The sequence below is a fragment of the Papilio machaon genome, chromosome 29, assembly GCF_912999745.1.
Source record: "Papilio machaon chromosome 29, ilPapMach1.1, whole genome shotgun sequence".
NCBI classification, from domain to species: domain Eukaryota; kingdom Metazoa; phylum Arthropoda; class Insecta; order Lepidoptera; family Papilionidae; genus Papilio; species Papilio machaon.
Genome location: NC_060014.1, coordinates 636,810 through 658,234, shown reverse-complemented (window position 1 = coordinate 658,234; position 21,425 = coordinate 636,810). Strand labels below are relative to the sequence as shown.

Sequence of the window (21,425 nt, the reverse complement as noted above, 5' to 3'; positions counted from 1 at the left end):
CAATTATAACTATGTTTATTTATTTGTACAACGGCTTACGACTTTTTGTGAAAAAAAAAAGATGTGTGTTAATCTACAGTATTTTGTGTTACATAGCTCATGACCAAAAAAGTAGGGTCTGCAAAACAGATATTTAAAAAAATATGCACTATAAATCAATATTTGAGAAAAGAAAGTAATGAGATTGAATGTTGAAGGCTATAAAGGTAGAGGAAGACCAAAGAAAGTATGGATGGATTGTGTGAAAGAGGATATATGTAAGAAGGGGGTAAATTCAGATATGACGGCTGATAGAGATGTATGGAGAAGTATATACTGTGCCGACCCTCTTTGAAGATATCTCAAGAACGTCACAACAGATCTTGATGAAATTTGTCACAGATGTGGAACATAGTCTGGAAGACACATAGGATAATTATTTTTAAATTCCGCGCGGACGGAGTCGTGGGCAACAGCTAGTCAATAGCATATTTTTTTCTAAAAGTTTTCTAGTGACTTCATACATACATTTCTAATTTAAACAGCTTTATTATCTCTTATTACCTCAATTTCTTTAACACAACTTTTGTCATTGAAAAAAAGATTGGGATGGGAAGTAAGTTAGGCCATCTTATTAAAAAAAAACACAATTCAGAACACACCTTTATTAGTCTAAAAATTGTATTTTTGACGAAAAGAAATAACAGTCAAGAGTAACAGATAGGTAACACCAGTTAGAAACATAAAAATAATTATTAATCATATATTTAGCAAAAAGTTTAGTTTTTTTTGTATATTTCACCTAAGATGAAAACGAAACCTGACATTTACACAAAAAAAAAAGAATTACCTACCGACCAATAACTATTTCAACTAAACTATATTGTTACTAATAGTCGAATTCAAATCCAGGAATGAACGGTCGGATGTTCGTACCATCAACATTTAGCGTATGGGCACTGCACAAATTGAAACAGCGGAACTCAAAATATTATAATCAGGGCTTTTTTTAAAGAGGCATATGTTTAAATATCAAATAGTTGCCATAAAAAATAACAATAAAAAAAATATATTATGGACGTTCGTAAATTGGCGTGGCTCCAATAATGTCGTGACAAAAAAGACCCGGTTATAAATAATTCATTTTGACTATATATTACAGTATTATTATAAACAGAGTTAGATTTTAGCAAAAAGATAGATAGTTTTTATTTCTAACTGGTGTAACATTAAAGACTAGAATAACATTTTTTTGAATCACAGAATTGTAACCTGATTGGCCGTTGATGCGACAATTTTGAAAAAGAAAAAAAAAAAACATAGACAAGAAAAAAGGTCGTAAAAATTATCAAAATAATAAATCGACTGTACAATTATATCATGTAAAAAAATATAAAATTTTCTTAACTTGTTTAAATTTGAAAAGATATTAAAAAAAAGAAAGTTAATTAAATCAATTACAAGATCAAATTAATAATGAAAAGATGCCAAAACTTGAACTGTCACAAACATTTTTTTTTGTAAACTGAGTAATAAGAATTTATAAGAAAAAAAAATCACAATCGTCGCATCATGTTTAAGTCGTTTTTATAACTATTACAAACAACAATTTTTTTCATTGTCTATCAACAATGAATTACAAAGAGTTTAGCTTAGCTGATAAGTACACTTTTTTCTAAATTTCGGACGAAGTATGAACTATCTAGAATTTTCCTTTAACTATTTTCTAAATTGCTTTATTTTATGTTAACGACAATCTATTTTAAAAACTTAAAGACTGCCTGCTTGGTTTAAAATTAAATAAAAAAACACTACAAATATTATTTTTTTAAAAGGAAAAAAATGAAGGCACCTTTGAAATTATTTGATGATAAATCAAACCAGAGAGCAGTTTTGAAATTCTAGATATTGCAAATCTATTTTTTTTCTGTTCTAAATTCCATCCTCTAATAATTATAACTGTCGTGAAAAAGCAGGAAATTTGATAGTTCCTTACAGTGTTACCATTTTTTATAATTTTTTTTATACATTGATACGTCTCATATAAAGTTATTACGTAAAAAGTTGATACAAAATTCTAAATCTAAGATTACAAAGTTACACGAATACATCATTAAATCCTAATAATAGGCGATAAAAAATATTTTGGTAGAAAAGTAGAAAAATATGGTATATTATTTTGACACATAGTATACTTAACTTCATTACACTTAGTTCTCCAAGCTTAAGTTTATATATTGCTAAGTGAGATAAGGAAGATTTTTTTGTCCTATATTTAACTTGACATTGGATTTTTATCTTATTTCTGAATTATTTTTATTTGGAATCGTGCTTTATTTTCAGTCTTTTTTATTTAGTAATTTAGATTATGTTATTGAGATCTATATCTTTAACGCTTTGACCAGTTTTTTTCGAATTAACTTTAGAATGAATATAAAATATACAGCATTAATAATTCAAGTTTTATTTTTTTCTAATAGTAAAATGCGATTTTACATTAAAATAATTTTGGTACACATTACATACCTGATATAAAAAATTTTGTTAATGTCTATTTTCTAGTATTTTTATCAGACAGTAGACAGTGGTAGTATTAGGCAGTATACATTATTTGGCTACATTTGTATAAAATATAACCTATTCGAGTAATGTCAAAGCGTAACTTACAAATGTTTTATTACCCTAAATACATTTTATGATACATTGAATGTGCTATGCTTTAAGCTATCACTAAAAAAATAACCAAAATATCGAATAAAAACCCTGTCTAATATAACTATTTGTTGAGTTTTAAAATTATTCGAGAAAAGTGTATAGGGCAACCCTGAAAGCTTAATGTTATAAAAAATACGATGTAACTGCCTTTTAATTTAAAAAAAAGTAGCGTTTTTAAAATTAAACAAAATAACAGTTTCGTCGTTAGTATTAAATCACGAAAAGCAATTTGGCGCCATCGTAATTAAAAAAATTCAAATGGCGCATAATTTAAAAAATAAGTGTTAAATTAAATAAAGTTATGTGCAAAATTATAGACACAATATGTATAATATAATTTCATCTATAATTTGGAGATCTCGCGTATTTAATTAAAATTAACTTCTAAAAAGATTTCATAATAGAAAAGTGTAATTTAAATGGCTAAGAGTTTAGAAATACGGACAAATTTTTGGCAGTGACGAAAAAATAGCACCTATTTCGATATAACAATTAAAAAAATATAATCACAATATTGTATTTTGGTCGTTTTTTTTTAGAACATGATTGGATAAAAACAATATAAATAACAAACATTAATAACAGCCAATTTTTCTAACAAGCCTAAGAAAATCATGCCCATAGTATTAAATAAACATTTATTATCTGGTTTGGAAGTAGTTAATAAAGTTTAAGGGACAAGATTTTAAAGACAAAATTATTTTAGGTTAGCCTAAAAAAGGCGGGAAATAAAAGATAAAACAGTAATTGTAAGTGTTAATATGGAATGTTTTTTAATCTATATCTTTTATAGTTTTGAAACAGAAATTGTTAGATCATAAAAAAAATATGTTCCTTAAATACTTTTTATAGAGCGTTTATTTTTTATTTTATATTTATTAACTATCATGCATTTATGGATAGAAAATAGTGAATTTTGAATCCTAATACCCTAAAATTATCTAAATGTTAAAATCACAGTTAATATTGCATTAAAATGTCTTTTTTTTTTCTACGAAAAATTTTTTTTTTTCTTTCATTACTCTTATATAAAAATATATATTAGTAGAAAGAAAAAATATATATAGAATAGACAGATTATAGATGTTTGAAAGAGTAAAAAAAAAGTGTAAAGCTTTTAAAAAAAATTGTCATAAAAAAAAAATTTTTTTTACAAATTGATAAAATATGAGTGTGTATGCAAAATAAATTTTTATATATAACATATAAATTAATATTCAGAAGTATATAAATGATTTTTAAACATGCATACATGCTCTTAATCTATGATTTCATCAAGTTTTTCACGTCTTTCAATATGTTCTTTATCAGCACAATGTTTCATTAGTACAGACTCTCCGATAATATCATTTTCAAAGCACAATGAACATGCATAAACAGCATTTCCAAAGCAAACTATTTTATTATCATCCCGATACATTTTCATTGGATTTAAAACTGTACTCGGTTGAATTTCTTTACCTTCGGACATACATTTTTTGATATAAGCAGTTTTATATTGAAAATGTATTTTTTCACAGTGAGATTGACTTAATATATGTTTAAGAAGATCGTTTTCATTATATTCCGATAATTTACAAGACATACAATGAAACGTAATTATGTTTTTGGATTCCTCATCGTTTATATCACATTTTAATTGTATATTATGTACTTTTATATAAAATGTTATACGTTCAACTGCTGATTTTTGTAAAAATTTATTATATATACTATCATCGAAACTATTAAAGCTGATTATTTGATCTAAAGATTCAGAATAAACGGTTAATGTTGATGTATCTAAACTAAAGTTACCAATAGATGATGTAATAGATTGGTTTGATGATCCATCAATTGTCTTACTGATTAAACCGGAATCTGTATGTGATGATGATTCATGATGGCAGGAACAGCTACATTTTGAAGACACACAATCATCAGAATCACTTGTAGTACTGGTAAATGTATCATTTAAATCCGGATAGAATAAATTAATCAATGCATCTCTTAAATCTGGAAAATCGTAATGTTTTATCTTTTTTTTGTTAACACGTTTAGGTATTGCACCTCTTTGGTTGCGTGGTAAATATTTTCTACACTTCTTTATTCTTTGAACATTATCGTAATCCTTTAAATATACATTTATGAATTGTTCTATTGATTGCTTGATGGATTCTAGTTGTTTTTTGACTGAAACTTTTGTGTTGTCATCTTCTTTTTCCATAATTACACTCCAAGAGTCTGTCGGACTTGGTTTTCTGTTCATATCAGGATTATTAGAATCTGCTTCCTCATGATCGGCTCGACTGTTGAAGACTTTTGATACTTCTATATGAAATTGAAATTCGTTCAGCATATCTTTTAATAGATTTTCTACTTTTTCTAGTTTTGTTTGATAGTTGTATAGTAATTTTAATCTTTCTATTTCACTTTTATCTGTTTCTATGTCACCGAATGACTCTGGTGATGATGGTGGATGGCAATTTTCATCACTGGATGATCCGCTAGGCATAGATTGTACTTTACGGCACATTTTAATAGATTTCTTCTTATTACCAATAGATACATCACTGTCTGAATGCTCTGAAATTGATTCAATATCAATATTTTCTTCTTCGAAAGGATTTGACCATTGATCATCTGACGTACCATCGTAAATATCAAATTCCTTACTGAAATCGAAACCTTTTAGTTTATCAGTGAACTCTGAAGTTGCACATTCAAGTAAAATGTGTTTAGGTGTATTTTCAACATTAGAGTCGCAGCTGTTTTCTTCTTCCTGGTTTAACTTTTCACTTAAAGATTGACTCGCTTTTTTAATATCCAGTTTTAATTTCTTACATCTTTTATGTTTGTGCCTGATTGGACTATCAACGTTTAGTGTAAGGAGGTCCGTGTCGGATAATGAACCTTTTTTAGCAGTGAATTGTTTCACGGAATCTGGTATATTGAGACTCGAGCATTGACGTACTGTGGAATCTGGTTCCGTGTTGTCGTAATTTACTTCGTCTAAAGTATCATACGTGTTTTGTTTTTTCGCATCTTCAGTTTCGTTATCAGACTTTTTGAAATAACTGATGTTTGTTAGCATTTTACGTAATGAAAACGCCATTTTATAAACAGATTCTTATCATTTTACGATATCAGGAGTACTTGAGACTTTTCCTTATATTATTAATATCACCTTTCACTATTTATTAATTAGAAAAATATCTGGGAACAAATTGCAAAGTGAGACAAAGTTGTATTGTTTGCGAAACAAAGAAAGCTTTAATATTAGTTTTCTTACCTGCTATCATTTATTTTCATATCAGACGTAGGTACACTTTCAACTAATACAACTTTTGAACACTTAATATGTAAAAACTACCCTCGAAAAGATTTTATAAAAATAATTTGAATATCTGAACAAGTACACTTTGTTTGACAATAGGAAAAAGTTACGTATAAGTTTACAAAAATATATGATGGTAATAAAGGTATGATTTCATATCGGAGGCAGCAGCGTTTTTTAAATTGCAGTGTTATATGTTCTTCAACAATTTATTGCCATATAGCAATTTTTCTCACCATTTGGTAGTTTTAATAAAATCTTCCAGTATCCAGTTTTGGTTTCTTCACAGTATTTCTGAGTGAATTTCCGTACTAAAACTTATTATTTTAAAAACTGAAGCTAAAAATGTTTTGAAAAACTTATTTTCATAATTTGTTAGTTTTTTTTAAATTCACATTGTTACTTTAATTTTCTTGGTAGTGAGTAGAATTTAATTGCAACAAATATGGTAACATTATATCCAGACAGAAAGTCAATGACCTTTGACCCTAATGTCATAAGGTCATTTACATCGGGAGATGCGACCAGTTAATCGATTTTTTTTTATAAGTACTTTACTGTATGAGGTATTTTAAACTTACGATTTTTCCTGATTACAAAATACACTAATTACAGAGCAGCAAGCACTTACAAAATCCACAATTTATTTAAGTAAATAAATTTTTTTAATATGATAACACTAAGAAATGTCATGTGTCATATTCTGTCACAATCATTAAAAAGTTAAAGAAAAACAAAACAGTAATTTGTTAAAACTTGTTAAATTATTTTGGAATACGAAATAGAAATGAAACCTTTAATAGACATTGATTCATTACGTACAGATCATGAATCGGACGAACAATGGGAAGTACGTAAAAGTTTTATGTTAGAACACAAGGACAGTTTCGATGAGGCTGAACTGATAACTTTGGCTCAATTATTCACAAATATAGAGTTTTTAGGATGCAGGTAAGGTTTATTTATCATTTTGAATAATCAAAAGAGATGTGGTCGAAAGTTATGCGCAAGTTAACTTACTTCCTCACAGCTTTCATGCTGACGTCGTAATTGAAGACTGACGCCATCAACTTATTCTGATTTTTTATTTCAATAAACAACAAATATGACTGGTATAGAAATAAAACTATGTCATGTTATAAATCTTTGTATGAAGCTCATTAAATAAACATAGAAATGTTGTATGTAAATTGTTTAGATGACTTGAATGTGAGATGTTATTCAATTTATATTCACTCGAGTTTCGTAATTTTAAGTTAGTCGAGTTTTTTAATTAACACACATGTGTTATTTGTTGTAAATTTCTTTATGTTTCTATATAAATATAAACATTATTGCTATATTTTACAGATACCCACCATTAACCATGAAAAGGGTAGCAAAATTAGCTGAAAAGGTATCAAAGAAATACAAAGAGAGTAGGAAAAATAAACTGAAAAGAACATTTGTACAAGCCAGCGATGCCGCTGAACAGAAAGCCAAAAGAACTTTCAAATAATTAGTTTTTCATATACATGTAACAATTGAAAATATTTTTTTTGTAATAATAATAAATGTAATTTAAGCAAAATAAACTAAAGTGAATATACAATTTTTATTTATAATTTAATTTAATTTATTTTTTTTTAATGATAAGAGTCCTCCATTATTGTTGTTTTTAACTTTTTAGACAACCTCCTCTCATATATTCGAAATGACATTAATTTTTTTAGTAAGTAATATTAACATTTTCAAAATATTATTTACTAATTAAAAAATTACTCGGAAAAAACACGTGATATTTTAACCCTTCTCGTGATGTTTCGTGATTTGTTTGCGAAATACTTCCCTCCCTATCAGTTTTATATTTCCTCTGTTTGTCTTAAATGTAGAAATTTTAATTACACTCACTTTCTTTTTAGCCAACTACAAAAAGAAGGAGGTTATCAATTCGACTGAATTTTTTTTGTTTATATATAAAATAGATTTGATGACAATATTTTATTGAAAAAAAAAAAACACCATGGTTGGTTTAAAATTTTTTGAACGAATTTATATTTGTGTTGCAATGTCAAAAAATTATCATAAATATTTATAAATAAGTAAAATTGAAACAATATGGAAGTAGCAAATAAAAAACATTTCGATTTTGTAATGATTTTCTTAATACATCTTTTTTTGATTCATTGAAAAAAATATTTCAAGTATATACGAAATATACTTGAAATATTTTTTTTAAATTCACAGATATAAAAAAAAAGTTAAACAAAATCTTTCTTTAAATTTTTATATTTGATTTCTAACAATTTTCTTCAAACATCATCTAGTCTAGTTAGTACTTAGTTTATGACAAAAAAATAAATACAATTTTTACACTTGAGTTGTGCGCAGCCTTTTTTTAATTTATTTTTTACTTTATAATGCTAATAAGTTAATTTTATTTCAAAATCATCATTGACAACAAAAAACACAGATTTTTATGAAAAAAAACAAAAAATCAGTCCTAAAAATATTTAATTTTTTGTTAAAAAATTTTAAGATTTTTAAATCACGAATTTTTGGAGAGAATGACAGATAATGAAAAGTAAGTAATAATAAAGTTAGGGTCCATTTTTTTTCAAGAACAACCCCATACCTATATAAAATTATATCGCAACCCCCAAACTAGGAAGGCAACGAAAAGTTTAGTTTTATACAAATGGTCTAGTTATTTATAGCCATACTTTGTAAAATGAAAAAAAAATTAGATTAAATAGATTTGAGTCTCAATTGATTTATGACCCCCAAGATATAAACTTAGCTACTCCCTGTGAATAGTTCTGACATATAGAAATATACTATGACAATTTTCTTAAACATTGTTTTTTAACTTTTTAAATAGACAACCGAAAATTTATAATTTAACTTTAAGAAAAAATAGCCAACAGTACTTATATAAAAATTCCTAGCTATCTTTAACTTGAGGTATATAAGGTAAAAATATATATTTGTATGTTTCTATACATGTTTTAGCAGTGTAAACGAAAAGGCTGCGCATATAAATAATATTAAATCAGTCTCTTGTACGTAATCCCCAAATAGATGTCCGTCTAGCACCAACTGTAGGTCTAGCTATTGCGCTGTGAAAATTAACATATACACAATCTTACTAATATTATAAATGAACTAGTTGTAGCTCGCGACTCTGTCCGCGTGGAATTAAAAAAAACTTAATAGTCTATATGTTCTTCCAGACTATGTTCTACATCTGTGACAAATTTCATCAAGATCTGTTGAGTTGTTCCGGAGATAACTTCATACATACATACATCTAAACATTCGTATTTATAATATTAGTGAAGAGTAAGGTGGATAGATGTTTGTTTGAAGTTATCTCCGGAACGTCTCAACAGATCTTAATGTAATTTGTCACAGATGAAGAACATAATCTGGAAGAATACATAGACTATTCAGTTTTTTTAATTCCACGCAGACGGAGTCATGGACTACAGCTAGTTACTTATATTCATATATCAAGTATCTAAAAAAAAACACTAGAAATTGTGGAAATATAAAGTTGTGTGTAAATTCGAGTGAAATAAACCAAAAGGAAGGAATATTATTTATGTTTGTCATTAAATTAGATCCACTTTCCTTTAACTGATTAAGTTGAAATTCTCCATACATTTATAAATCTGATGTCAATACAATATAATGATAAAATGTCGCTGATCTGATGATGGAACTGGAAGGTGGAATAGAAACTTCACAATTAAATACAATCTAATAGAGTATGGACTCATTTGAATCATCTTGACAAGAAGATTATCATTTTTTTTTATTAATTTTAATAAAGAATATAATAAAAGCATGTTTTTTTACGGGGATTTTTGTTTTGGAATGTGGTATAAATATTACTAATATTATAAACTAGCTTTTACCCGCGACTTCGTCCGCGCGGAATAAAAAAAAATGCACACAAGATAAAAAAGTTCCCATGTCCGTCTCCTAGTTCTAACTTCCCCATCAATTTTCAGCTAAATCAGTTCGACTGATTTTGAGTTATAAATAGTGTAACTAACACGACTTTCTTTTATATATATAGATGCAATTGTTTAGATGTATGTATGAAGTTATCTCCAGAACGTCTCAACAGATCTAGATAAAATTTATCACAGATGTAGAACATAGTCTGAAAGAACACATAGGTTACTAAGTTTTTTTTTTAAATCCGAACGGATGAACGACAGTTTTATTAATTATAGCTTGTGTAATTTGTGTGTAATCGTGTAAATGTCTGTCAGTTTACAATGTGACTTACCTGAACATGAATTGGTTGATCTGCATACCGGGTAGTGCTGCTCGTAGAGCTGTTAGTGAACCACTTTGTAACATACCCCATACCTCTAGGTATTGTAAGGAAGACATACTTCCTAGTTTTCTGTTAAGTACGAAATTCAAATGTTCAAGATGTACAATTGAACAAAGTTATCTGACAAGTTAAATTAAGGGTATGTTCCGATATACACTGCGAGCACTGCACAGTGCTATCACTGTAGAAAAATTCATTCCGTTATGGACTGCCAGTATACTGCCGCAGTACCCTAGGGAAATATATGACGTTATAAATCGCCTCCATATTCTACTGTGAGCACTGGCATTTTCGAGGTAAGGTACTCGCAGTACTTTGATTACGTGATCAGTAAAAACCACTCGAATGCCTAACGTCTTATAAACAAAGCTACAGTTTAATCAGAAAATGTTAAAGTTCTGTAATTAGTTTGGATTGATAAATAAAACAATGGAAGAATTGCAAAAATTAACCTTATTAGACTGTGTTGATAATGAAAAACAACATTCTTTTTTATGAAAAAGTACTTATTTTTATTACATTATAAATTCAATTTATAATTAATATTAATTAAAATATTTTTAATTTGACAGAACTCCAAAACAGTTTTTTTAATGTACTAGAAAACTTGAATGCACTTGAATGCATTTGAATGCTGCGTCAAAAAATGCGGCTGACAGTATACGAGATTGCGTTCCGTTTTAAATCGTAACCAGTATAACTGGCTATAAAGGAACGAGAAGGAACGGCTTCACAGTATACTGAATTGACGTCACACTCTACAGTGGTCGCAGTGTATATCGGAACATACCCTAAATAATGACATATTGACATAACGCCGTGCTGTCAATGTCAACAAACTGTCAAACATTCTTGTCTATGGATGACTTGTTGATTCCTTTCGTGTTCATTTTTATATCCAACTAGCTTTTACCCGTGACTCCGTCCGCGCGGAATAAAAAATAGAAAACGGGGTAAAAATGATCCTATGTCCGTTTCCTGGTTCTAAGCTACCTGCCCACCAATTTTCAGTCAAATCGATTCAGCAGTTCTTGAGTTATAAATAGTGTAACTAACACAACTTTCTTTTATATATATAAGAAGATTTGATTTAACACGTTTGAATCCATTCACAAATTACCTCACACAAATTTCATTCCCGTCCTTGTCACACAATTATGTCACATATTTTAGAAAAAAAAGGCGACAAGACGAAATGTGTCGCAAACTATACATGTTCAGTTAATGTAAACTCACGTGAGAACATGCGGCGGTAGTAGATAGCATCTGCTGAGTGCGACATGCTCCAGACAGGACAGGTTCAGCACAGACTTAACAGACGCCGCTGATAACTGAGAGCAGTCAGATAAGTCTAATTCTAGTAATCTTGGACATCGTTCTACTAATTTTTGTACCACTGGAAAGAAATATATTATTCGATGAAATGGCGAAGCTAAGATGCACATAGAAGAGAAGGAGATGCACAGGAAAAGGATATTTCTCCTTCCTATGCCTCTCTTTAGTCAAATCCACTTTCTATACTTTTATTTACATGGTGGAAAAGCAGACTAAATTTAGACCTTACATTGAAAATATTCATAAAAATGTGTCATTGTTTAGTTTTTTTTTTATAAATAAATATGATTGTTCAGTAAATGCTGAACAGTGTTAACTGAGTAACAAAGATAATTGTTATATTAGTATATAATCATAATTGTAGTTTCAGTAATCACTGAAAGGTTATAATCGATTCAGTAGTTACTGAACATTTTTGTTAGCATTTAGAATAAATCTCATCCGATTGTAAAGCCATGATTATAGTTTCAGTAATGACTAAACGGTTTTAATCAATTCAATAATTACTGAGCATTTTTATAAGCATTTATAATACATCTTCACCAATTGTTAAATCATGGTAATGGTTTGCTGAACGGTTTTAATCGATTCAGTAATTACTGAATATTTTTATTAGCATTTATAATACATCTTCACCCATTGTAAAATCATGGTTATAGTTTGCAGTAATGACTGAACGGTTTTAATCGATTCAGCAATTACTGAACATTAAATATAGTTCAACTCACTGTCATTGGTCATAATCCTAGCTCCGCCAATGTTCAGTCGCTGCAGTTTCTGAGGTAGACAGCTGACTAATACTTGTAATGACTCCTGATTCAGGTTACACCAAGATATGTTCAGTGACAGCAGACTGAAAAAGAAAATACAGTTGGTTCAGTCAGAAACTAATAAAAAAACATAAGACGTGACATCTAGGGTATAAACCGTATCTCACATACATATTAATCGAACCCTGATAAGCGAGAAACTTCTATAAGCGAGAGGTTTTGTCCGGTCTCAAAAAATTACCTTTATAAGCGAGAGTTTTTGTCCGGTCTCAAAGGATTACCTTCATAAGCGAGAAACTTCTACAAGCGAGAGGTTTTGTCCAGTCTCAAAAAATTACCTTTATAAGCGAGAAAATGAAGAGAGAAAAGATATCACGGTATCTTGAACTCTCGCTTATCCAGGTTCAACACAAATACAACACTTACCTAACACATCCTTTGAGTATTTCTTCTAAACCTTCAGCTGTAATATTTTTGCTCATTGTTAAATTTAATGTTTCTAAATTCTTACATTTACCTGTAACAATATCAATTAATCATCTCACTGAGGGTCTCAGAGTCTACACTAAGTTAGAGATGACTATGTCATAGTCAACCACAGTCAAGTGCGGGTTGACTTCACACATATCATTGAATTTCTTCTCAGATATTTACATCACGATGTTTTCCTTCATCTTAAGAACGTCAGATAAATGTACATATGTAAATCTAAAACACATTGGTACATGACAAGATTCGAACTCAGGACATGCAGATTACAACAAGTGCTTAACCCTTGAGCCACTGACGCCTTATAAATGTAACTATTTTATCAATTAATAATAAATTTAATTTATTTTAATTCAAATGTGGAGGGCAATACAGTCGAACTTGGATAAAAGAGAGTCCAAAGGTCAGCTATTTTCTCGCTTATAAAGGTTTCTCTCTAAACAAGTTTCTCGCTTTTGGAGTACTTTACTCCAAAAGCGAGAAACTCGTAGATGGATATCTAGACAGGAAAATGATTCTCGCTTATAGAGGTTTATCTTTTATCCATGTTCTACTGTACTTGATCTTCGATGGACTGTTTTTTAATTAATTTTCCTTAGTAGACCGGTCTTTTGGTCTACTAAGATTGCTATGGTCTCATACAATATTTGATAACTCACCGATAATTTTACAAGTACTGTCATGAAGTTGAACACTCTCTAAGCTGAGCTTCCTTAGAGAAGAACATCGCTCCAGTAGACTGTCTAAGGTCTTCTGGTCTACTGAGCACATGCTCAAATCTAGATATTGTATTCTAGATTGTGTGATCGCTGTTGTAGGATGCCATTCGCCTATCTAAAGATAATAGACTAATGTAGTCTTTCTGTATTGTTTATTATTGTAAAAAAAAACTTATAGTTTATGATTTCGTCACTTTATGATTTTTTTTTTCATCAAAAATAATCAGATTTAAAAATTCATGCAGTTTTTTTTTTTGGCCTAATTTGCTAAAAAAATATTTTTTATCACACCCCCTTCATAATTCATGCAGTAAGGGGTTAAATATGAAAAAAACTTGTTAATGAGGGGTCCATTTAAGGTTTTTTTGTTTACCTCAGTACTAGCAAGTCTGACTATAATAGGTTTCCTTGCTAGGACTCTGCCTAGGGCGTCTTTAGAGAGCACTTTGTTGCCTAGATCTAAACGCTGCCATAGACTTTCGTCACAGGCCAACCTGTACCATCTGAAAATGAAAATTAGAAAAGAAATATAAAATTCTCGTGTCACAGTTTTCGTTCCCGTACTCCTCCAAAACGGCTTGACCGATTTTGATGAAATTTTGTGAGCATATTCAGTAGGTCTGAGAATCAGCAATCAGCAAACATCTATTTTTCATAACCCCCCCCCCCCCATTTTTTAACTGCGCGCGGACGGAGTCGCGGGCGACAACTAATATTATATTAATATGAATTATAGAGGTAAATTTAAACTTTAAACATAAAAAAGTAAAAACCATCAATTTGTTACTTAGGTACATATACATAGGACCCTTAGAAATACTCACCGTTTACAAACCAGCATACAATGAGCCAAAGTTCTCTTAGGTAGCCATTTAAAAACACTTAAAATCATCTCATCTGACAACACTGAGAATGTATCACAACCTGTCGGCTCTGATTTTGTTCTCCTATTTATTATTAACTCTTCTTCTAGACCTAGAGCTGGAAAATAGAGAAACTTCTAGAAGATAGGACTCCGAGTTATGATAAAGTAATTTCATAGATAAATAGAGAAACCTCTATAAGCGAGAGTCATTATCCGGTTTAGAGATGAGCGAAAAACTCGGGTAAGAAAGATACCTCTATAAGCGAGAAACTCGGGTAAGAAAAATACCTCTATAAGCGAGAAACTCGGGTAAGAAAAATACCTCTATAAGCGAGAAACTCGGGTAAGAAAAATACCTCTATAAGCGAGAAACTCGGGTAAGAAAGATACCTCCATAAGCGAGAAACTCGGGTAAGAAAGATACCTCTACTAGCGAGAAACTCTGGTAAGAAAGGTACCTCTATTAGCGAGAAAAATTATTACGTTCCCTTGGACTCTCACTTATCTAGGTTCCACTGTAAATTCATCAGTTAGCAATTGACATTTTATAATTTGACTAGACATTATACAAGACAGATAAATAACTTTATAAAATAACTATTGTATATATTTTTTGTTTAAATTGTAATCACTAATTAAAGTTACTAAGGAATAAAGTTATAAATTGACATAAAATTATATCTAATCACAAAAATTACTCGTCAGTTTATAATCTGACGGTATTAACAATGTGATGGTACTTACGTGTATAACTCTTCTTTCCAGTAGACGTGTTAGATACGAACCCAGTACCCTGCGGCTGGTACTGAGTGATCTGAGCCAATGGGGTCTCTTCTTCTATAAGATAATTTGATAGTAAAGTTGTTTCCAAATCATGTTTAGCTGGAATTTAAATATTAAATAACAATAATTAAGTTATTCCTATGTAATAGTACAAAATACAGTCAAACTTGGTAAAAAAGAAACCATTGTCTCGACGAATAAACTTTCGAAAGCGAGAAACCTCTAAGAGCGAGAAAAATATCGCGGACCTTTTGAATTTTTCTTATTCAAGTTTGCCTGTAGTTATACTATTAAAAAATCCCCTTCTCCCTTTTGCTAGTGTTCGGAATTTTTTCCTACTTTCCCCTGACATGGCAGGGGGATTTTAGGTACTTGTATTTATATAATCAATCTACTTTAATCATCAAATCCATTTACAGAGAAAGGTTGGGAAGAGGACTAAAATTAGTTGTCCGGCAAGTACTCATCAGACAGTAGGCGGAATAACTTCCACTTAAAGTGTTCCTTATTTTATCATAAGGTTGCCTACGAGTGGACACCTGAGTTCGCCTAAATAGCGAAGCGACAGCTGCCCATAGACATCAACTGCAGATGCGTTGCCTACCTTTAACCAAGTCAGAGGAGAGGACGCACAGAAAGATGATATATCCTCTCCCTATGCATCCCCTCCTCCATTAAATCCATTTCCCCTTCCCATCCTTTCTAGAAGAACGAAACAAGGAATTGCTCACTTCACGCCTGCCTTCTATGAGATCATGGTATTGCAGCGGACTAACCGAGAAGATTTTATTGCTGGCATCTACCACAGTTAAAATAATGCAGTCACTTTAGTATTTTAGCAAAAACAGATGGCTGCTTTCTCATTTGCCATTCATCAGAAGAGTAGAAACTAAATACTCACTCTTGTCAGGACTCCACGGGCTCTTAGCTTTAGAAGGTCCGGGACTAGTACTGGATTTCTTCAACTTAGGACTCTTAGGGCTGTACCTACTCCTCGGGGAAGAACTGTTGATGTTTGGATTCACATTTTCTATATCGTGTTTACGTTTTAGATTTGGTTTGTGCTGTTGATAAATTATATTAGAAAAATTATAATTTGAAGGATTTTTTTTACGAATGTAAAAAAATTTGACGAATTCTCTAGTAAATACTAGAGCCTACCCAAAGTTAGGTGTGACAAGGACATAGTCAACCACAGTCAAGTGCGGGTTTACTTCACACATATCTTTGAATTACTTCTCAGATATTTGCATCATGATGTTTTCCTTCATCGTAAGAACGTCGGATAAATGTACAAATGTAAATTTAAACTCGAAAAACAGATTGGTAGATGGCGGGATTCGAACCCAGGACCTGCAGATTGCAAGTCAAGTGCTTAACCACTGAGCCACCTATGCTCATAATGCATTTGTGTCCCAAGTATTCTAGTGGTATAGTTAGTGGGGTTGTTATATTAGTAAACACTATTTTATCTAATATATCCCTGATACGATGCAGGAGAGTAGGCTGCGATGGTATGGTCACATAAGGACACATAAGGAGGAGGACACATAAGGTCACATAAGGAGGAGGCCGCCGGACTACGTGGGTAATTTAGTAGTACATTTTTCCCTTCCCGGCCGCAGATCCAGAGGCAGATCCAAAACTAGATGGAAAGATGTAGTTCTAAAAGACATGAGTGAGTCCCAAGTCTCAGATGAAGATGTCGAGAACAGGGCGAGGTGGAGGAAACTAATTGGGAAAGCCGACCCCACCACTATGTGGGATACGAGCAAGGCAGAGAGAGAAAGTGTACATACTGAAGTGATATGTGTAACTTCACATGTATTCTCCGTATCATCTTGTTCTAAAAGACTAACACCCATCTCTTGAAAAACCTGTAAATAAAAATATAGAAAAAAAAATCTTAATGCCTAAAGACAAAAAAACTAAGACTATTATGTATTATATTTTAACTCAAACATATCGTATGGATTTTATGTATAATGGCTAAAGTAACGAATTGATTTTTACTTTTTAATATTAAAAGCTACCTCTTAGTTTAGTTAACATGCACTAAACACAAATACACATTTACATGTGTAAATGTTATAGTTTGCTGAAGTAAAAAGGCCTATATGTTTGAAACTTTGAGAGCCTCTGTTGTTTGTTAATTTGCACATTGACCCTTATTCATAGAAGCCGTACATCAACTCTTCTGATATGAGACATCATGATTACAGTAATATTAGATGTAGTCCACAACTCCATCCGTATGGAGTTTTAAAAAAAACGTAATAAGTAGTCTATGTGTTCTATCAGACTATGTTCTACATCTGTGACTTTCATCAAGATCTGTTGAGACGTTCCAGAGATATCTTCAAACAAACATCCATCTAAACATTGGCATTTATAACATTAGTAAGATTTAAAAATCTTTGTCTTGCATTGATAATGTCCATAACATATTTATTTTTAAATAGATGAATATGCAAACTTGCCACTTTTTATTTACTTGACAATGTAAATAAAAAGTGTAACACTACGAAATTATGACTATATAAGTTTTTTTTATATATTTAATAAGTGACGTGTGTAAGTGACTGATGAAGTGATGATGTGGTCTAAAAATGGTACTTGCTAGCTTTGTAAATGTCTATTCACTCTACTCTTGAAGGCTCCCAAGTCATACTTGGGTGGAAAAACTGACTGGAAAAGACACTGCAATGTATTTTTGTCTACCTTCATTTCAAAATTAAACAATTTTAACAGCTTATCAATACTTCTATGTTAACATTATTAGAAGAAAACATCAATATTTCGTATATAAGTAATGTATATAAGTTATAAAATGCAATGAGATTGAATGTTGATGACTATAAAGGTAGAGGAAGACCAAAGAAAGTATGGATGGATTGTGTGAAAGAGGATATGCGTAAGAAGGGGGTAAATTCAGATATGACGTCTGATAGAGATGTATGGAGGAGTAGTACATACTGTGCCGACCCTCCATAGGGATAAGGGCAGGTTGATGATGATATAAGTTAAAAAATAAAAAAAATACTTGACCTACTTCAATTGTTATTCTATTAGAAAACTATGTTAGTCATATTTCCTAGCTAATTTTTTTAAAATATCTTGCACAAGCTAATTATACTAGTATTCATCATCATCTCCTTCACCTTGTTCCACCTACGTAGGGTTGGTGCACCAGGTTTCCGTCCTCTGTTGTCTGCCGTCATCTCCATTGTCACTCCCTTCTTGATCATGTCATCTTTCACGCAATCCATCCATCTCTTCCTAGGCCTACCTTTACCTGTGTACACCTCCACACTCGTACTTAATGTTCTCTTTGCCACATGCGAATCTACCCTCCTCATAACATGCCCATACCACGCTAACCTTTTACATCTCAATTTTTCTACTACCGGTGCTACTTTCAGACTTCCTCTAATATACTCATTTTGTATCCTATCCACTCTTGTTACACCACACATCCATCTAAATATTCGCATTTCCGCCACATGTACTATCTTTTCATCCATCCCTTTAACAGGCCAACATTCGGATCGATACATCATGACAGGTCTTAGGATTGTTTTGTAAATTTTCCCCTTTAATCATACTAATATTATAAATGCAAATGTTTAGTAGATATTAATTTGAAGGTATGTCCAGAACGACTCAACAGATCTTGATCAGAAATTTGGAATAGTCTGGAAGAACACATAGGCTACTTTTTTATTCCACAGGGAAGGAGTCAAAGGCAACAGCTAGTTTACTAAACTTGAACATACCTCATATCTAAAGAATTTACAGCCACTTTTAATATTGTTATATAATAAGACAGACTTTTGTGAGATTTAGTAGAAATCTACCCAAAGATACACATTTGACTTTAATCTTAATTAGTTAATCTATTAATCAGTTAATGTCTTTACTATTTGGAAAATATGACAAGCTGTAGTGAGTTATGAAAGTTAAAAGAAGCAATTTGAAAGTTATATTACATGAATTTATATGTTCATTACGTATTATATGTCACACTGATCAATACATGCTTCTGACACTCATTTAAAATTTTGTTTTTAATGTTGTTTCGTGGATTTATATTCGATATTTTTATACGAAACTACATCAAAGTTACTGTAATTCTTTCCTTAATATGGTATAATGTTGAATTATAACTGTTTAATAAGTTATTAACACTAGAACACGATATAACAAGAAGAGTCGGTATGTGCGTGAATTAAGCGATTAACTTACCTCTTGATCTGATTTTATATCCATTAGGCTCCAAGTTTTACGCGCTGAGTTATCCAAACGCAATTTCTTCCTGTAAAATACAGTTATTGTACCGTTATGAAGCTAAAAAATGGTCAGGAACAAAATTGACACGTTATGAGAATTGGCGCCATTTGACTTTGGCGCTCAAAATCAGCTGTCATGTAGGTAGAGAATTTTGTATTAAAAGATGAAATAAACTTACATACCTAGGACTATTTACTTCATCAAGGTTTGATGATGTTTTATTTTCATCATCTAAACTAATGATATTCATCGCGGGTTATTTGTACTTAGTTTTAATTACAGAGCGGTCAGAGCGTCATCACAAAAATTGCAAAGAAAAATAGAACAGGTGGAATAGACAATGTGTTCTAATTTTGACATAACAAAAAATAGAGAAATTGTGTTGCCCTAACGAAACAAAAATAAAATAAGATGTTAAAATTATTGATAAATGATCTTAATTGTAAGCTAAAATGACAAGAACAAATATCACTTTCCAGAATAATTTTTGCAAACAATTTAATGGAATTGTAGTATGTTTATATTTCAACGCGTTTTGAATTCAAGGTCAAAGTCTAATTCAAATGAAAATGTTAAAGAAGCTTCTTTTTAAAATTCTTCTAGTAAACGAAGTTAATAGAAAAATGTAGATTACCTTAAAAAAAAAAAAAAAAAAAAAAAAAAAAATGTATTTATTTCAAGTAAATCTTTACAATTAAGTTGCCGGGGCTTCCCAAAAAGTAGTCAGGAGACACTTGTGTAGGGAATGCCTCGCTCTTCCAGTGTACATAGCAGTTTAGATTTACATTTTAACATAAAGAGAAAATAATTATAAATTTTAACATTTCTTTGTGAGATTTATGCGTGTGTTTGAGTGTGTCTGTGTGTGTGTGTTTGTGTGTGTGTGTGTTTGTGTGTGTGTTTGTGTGTGTGTGTGTGTGTGTATGTGTGCGTGTGTTTGTGGTGGGTCCAATGAGAGCCAAAACTAAATTGTTCTAGTAAGAATTTGCTCAACCTCGTCGTACGTAAGGGCAGAGAGCCAATCCTTTAGTGCGCGCCTGCACTCAAACAGCTGCATAGGGTATATAGATAGTACTCGATGTATTTTGTTACCTTATTTCCTAACTGTCCTATATTGCCATGGTTTATCAGACAAAATAAAAAATCTTATTATTAATATTTCATTTATTTATTTTTAATACAGTGTTAACCTTGGAAATACAACTACGTCCCATAAAAATATTTAAAATAATTTAACTGTAGGAATAGGATCAATTTTTTTTTTTAATTTAAATTAATATAACCCCTAAATTGGGGTAGGCTCCGAGCCCCTCGGTGGGGACGTATAGTGAGCTGATGATGATGATGATGATGATGAATATAAAACAAAAGTAAATAAGTTACAGGTCACCGGTGTGACTTGTGACCCAAGAATACCACCCAAGCTTGAGGGAAATGTTGGGCCACCAAGGTTTCGGATGAAAGAAGATTGCATGTAACTGAGATGCGTATGCTAAGATGGATGTGTGGTGTGACAAGAAAAGATAAAGTTAAGAATGTGTATATCAGAGGAAGTTTGAAAGTATCGCCAGTTATCGAGAAATTGAGGAGCAAAAGGTTAGCGTAGTTTGGACATGTTATGCGGAGGGATGATAATCATATAAACAAAAAAGTAATGAGATTGAATGTGACGTGATTGAATTGAATGTGAGTTGAATGTGATTGAATTGAATGTATAGACCAAAGAAAGTATGGATGGATTGTGTGAACGAGGATATGCGTAAGAAGGGTGTAACTTCATATATGACGGCTGATAGAGATGTATGGAGGAGTAGAACATACTGTGCCGACCCTC

General features: G+C 31.0%; 3 protein-coding genes across 3 annotated transcripts; 1 reads left to right on the top strand and 2 right to left on the bottom strand.

Annotated features, from left to right (window-relative positions):
• Positions 1-3,898: 3,898 nt before the first annotated feature.
• Positions 3,899-5,880, bottom strand: LOC106711904. Its single transcript, XM_014504324.2, has one exon. It carries the CDS (start codon positions 5,786-5,788, stop codon positions 3,953-3,955), a length of 1,836 nt encoding a protein of 611 aa, XP_014359810.2. The 5' UTR covers positions 5,789-5,880; the 3' UTR covers positions 3,899-3,952.
• Positions 5,881-6,757: 877 nt separating this feature from the next.
• LOC106711908 (partner of xrn-2 protein 1) lies at positions 6,758-7,521 on the top strand. The gene is made up of 2 exons (XM_014504328.2): positions 6,758-6,961; positions 7,361-7,521. Exons 1-2 carry the CDS (start codon positions 6,798-6,800, stop codon positions 7,506-7,508), a joined length of 312 nt encoding a protein of 103 aa, XP_014359814.1. The 5' UTR covers positions 6,758-6,797; the 3' UTR covers positions 7,509-7,521.
• Positions 7,522-8,876: 1,355 nt separating this feature from the next.
• LOC106711902 (S-phase kinase-associated protein 2) lies at positions 8,877-19,879 on the bottom strand. The gene is made up of 13 exons (XM_045685274.1): positions 19,774-19,879; positions 19,547-19,616; positions 17,101-17,178; positions 16,203-16,365; positions 15,263-15,400; positions 14,478-14,634; positions 14,027-14,156; positions 13,594-13,768; positions 12,872-12,962; positions 12,404-12,528; positions 11,577-11,736; positions 10,290-10,409; positions 8,877-9,108 (listed from the first exon to the last, which is right to left on the bottom strand). The coding sequence occupies exons 1-13, from the start codon at positions 19,839-19,841 to the stop codon at positions 9,042-9,044; spliced, it is 1,542 nt and encodes a 513-aa protein (XP_045541230.1). The 5' UTR covers positions 19,842-19,879; the 3' UTR covers positions 8,877-9,041.
• Between the last annotated feature and the right edge of the window lie 1,546 nt (positions 19,880-21,425).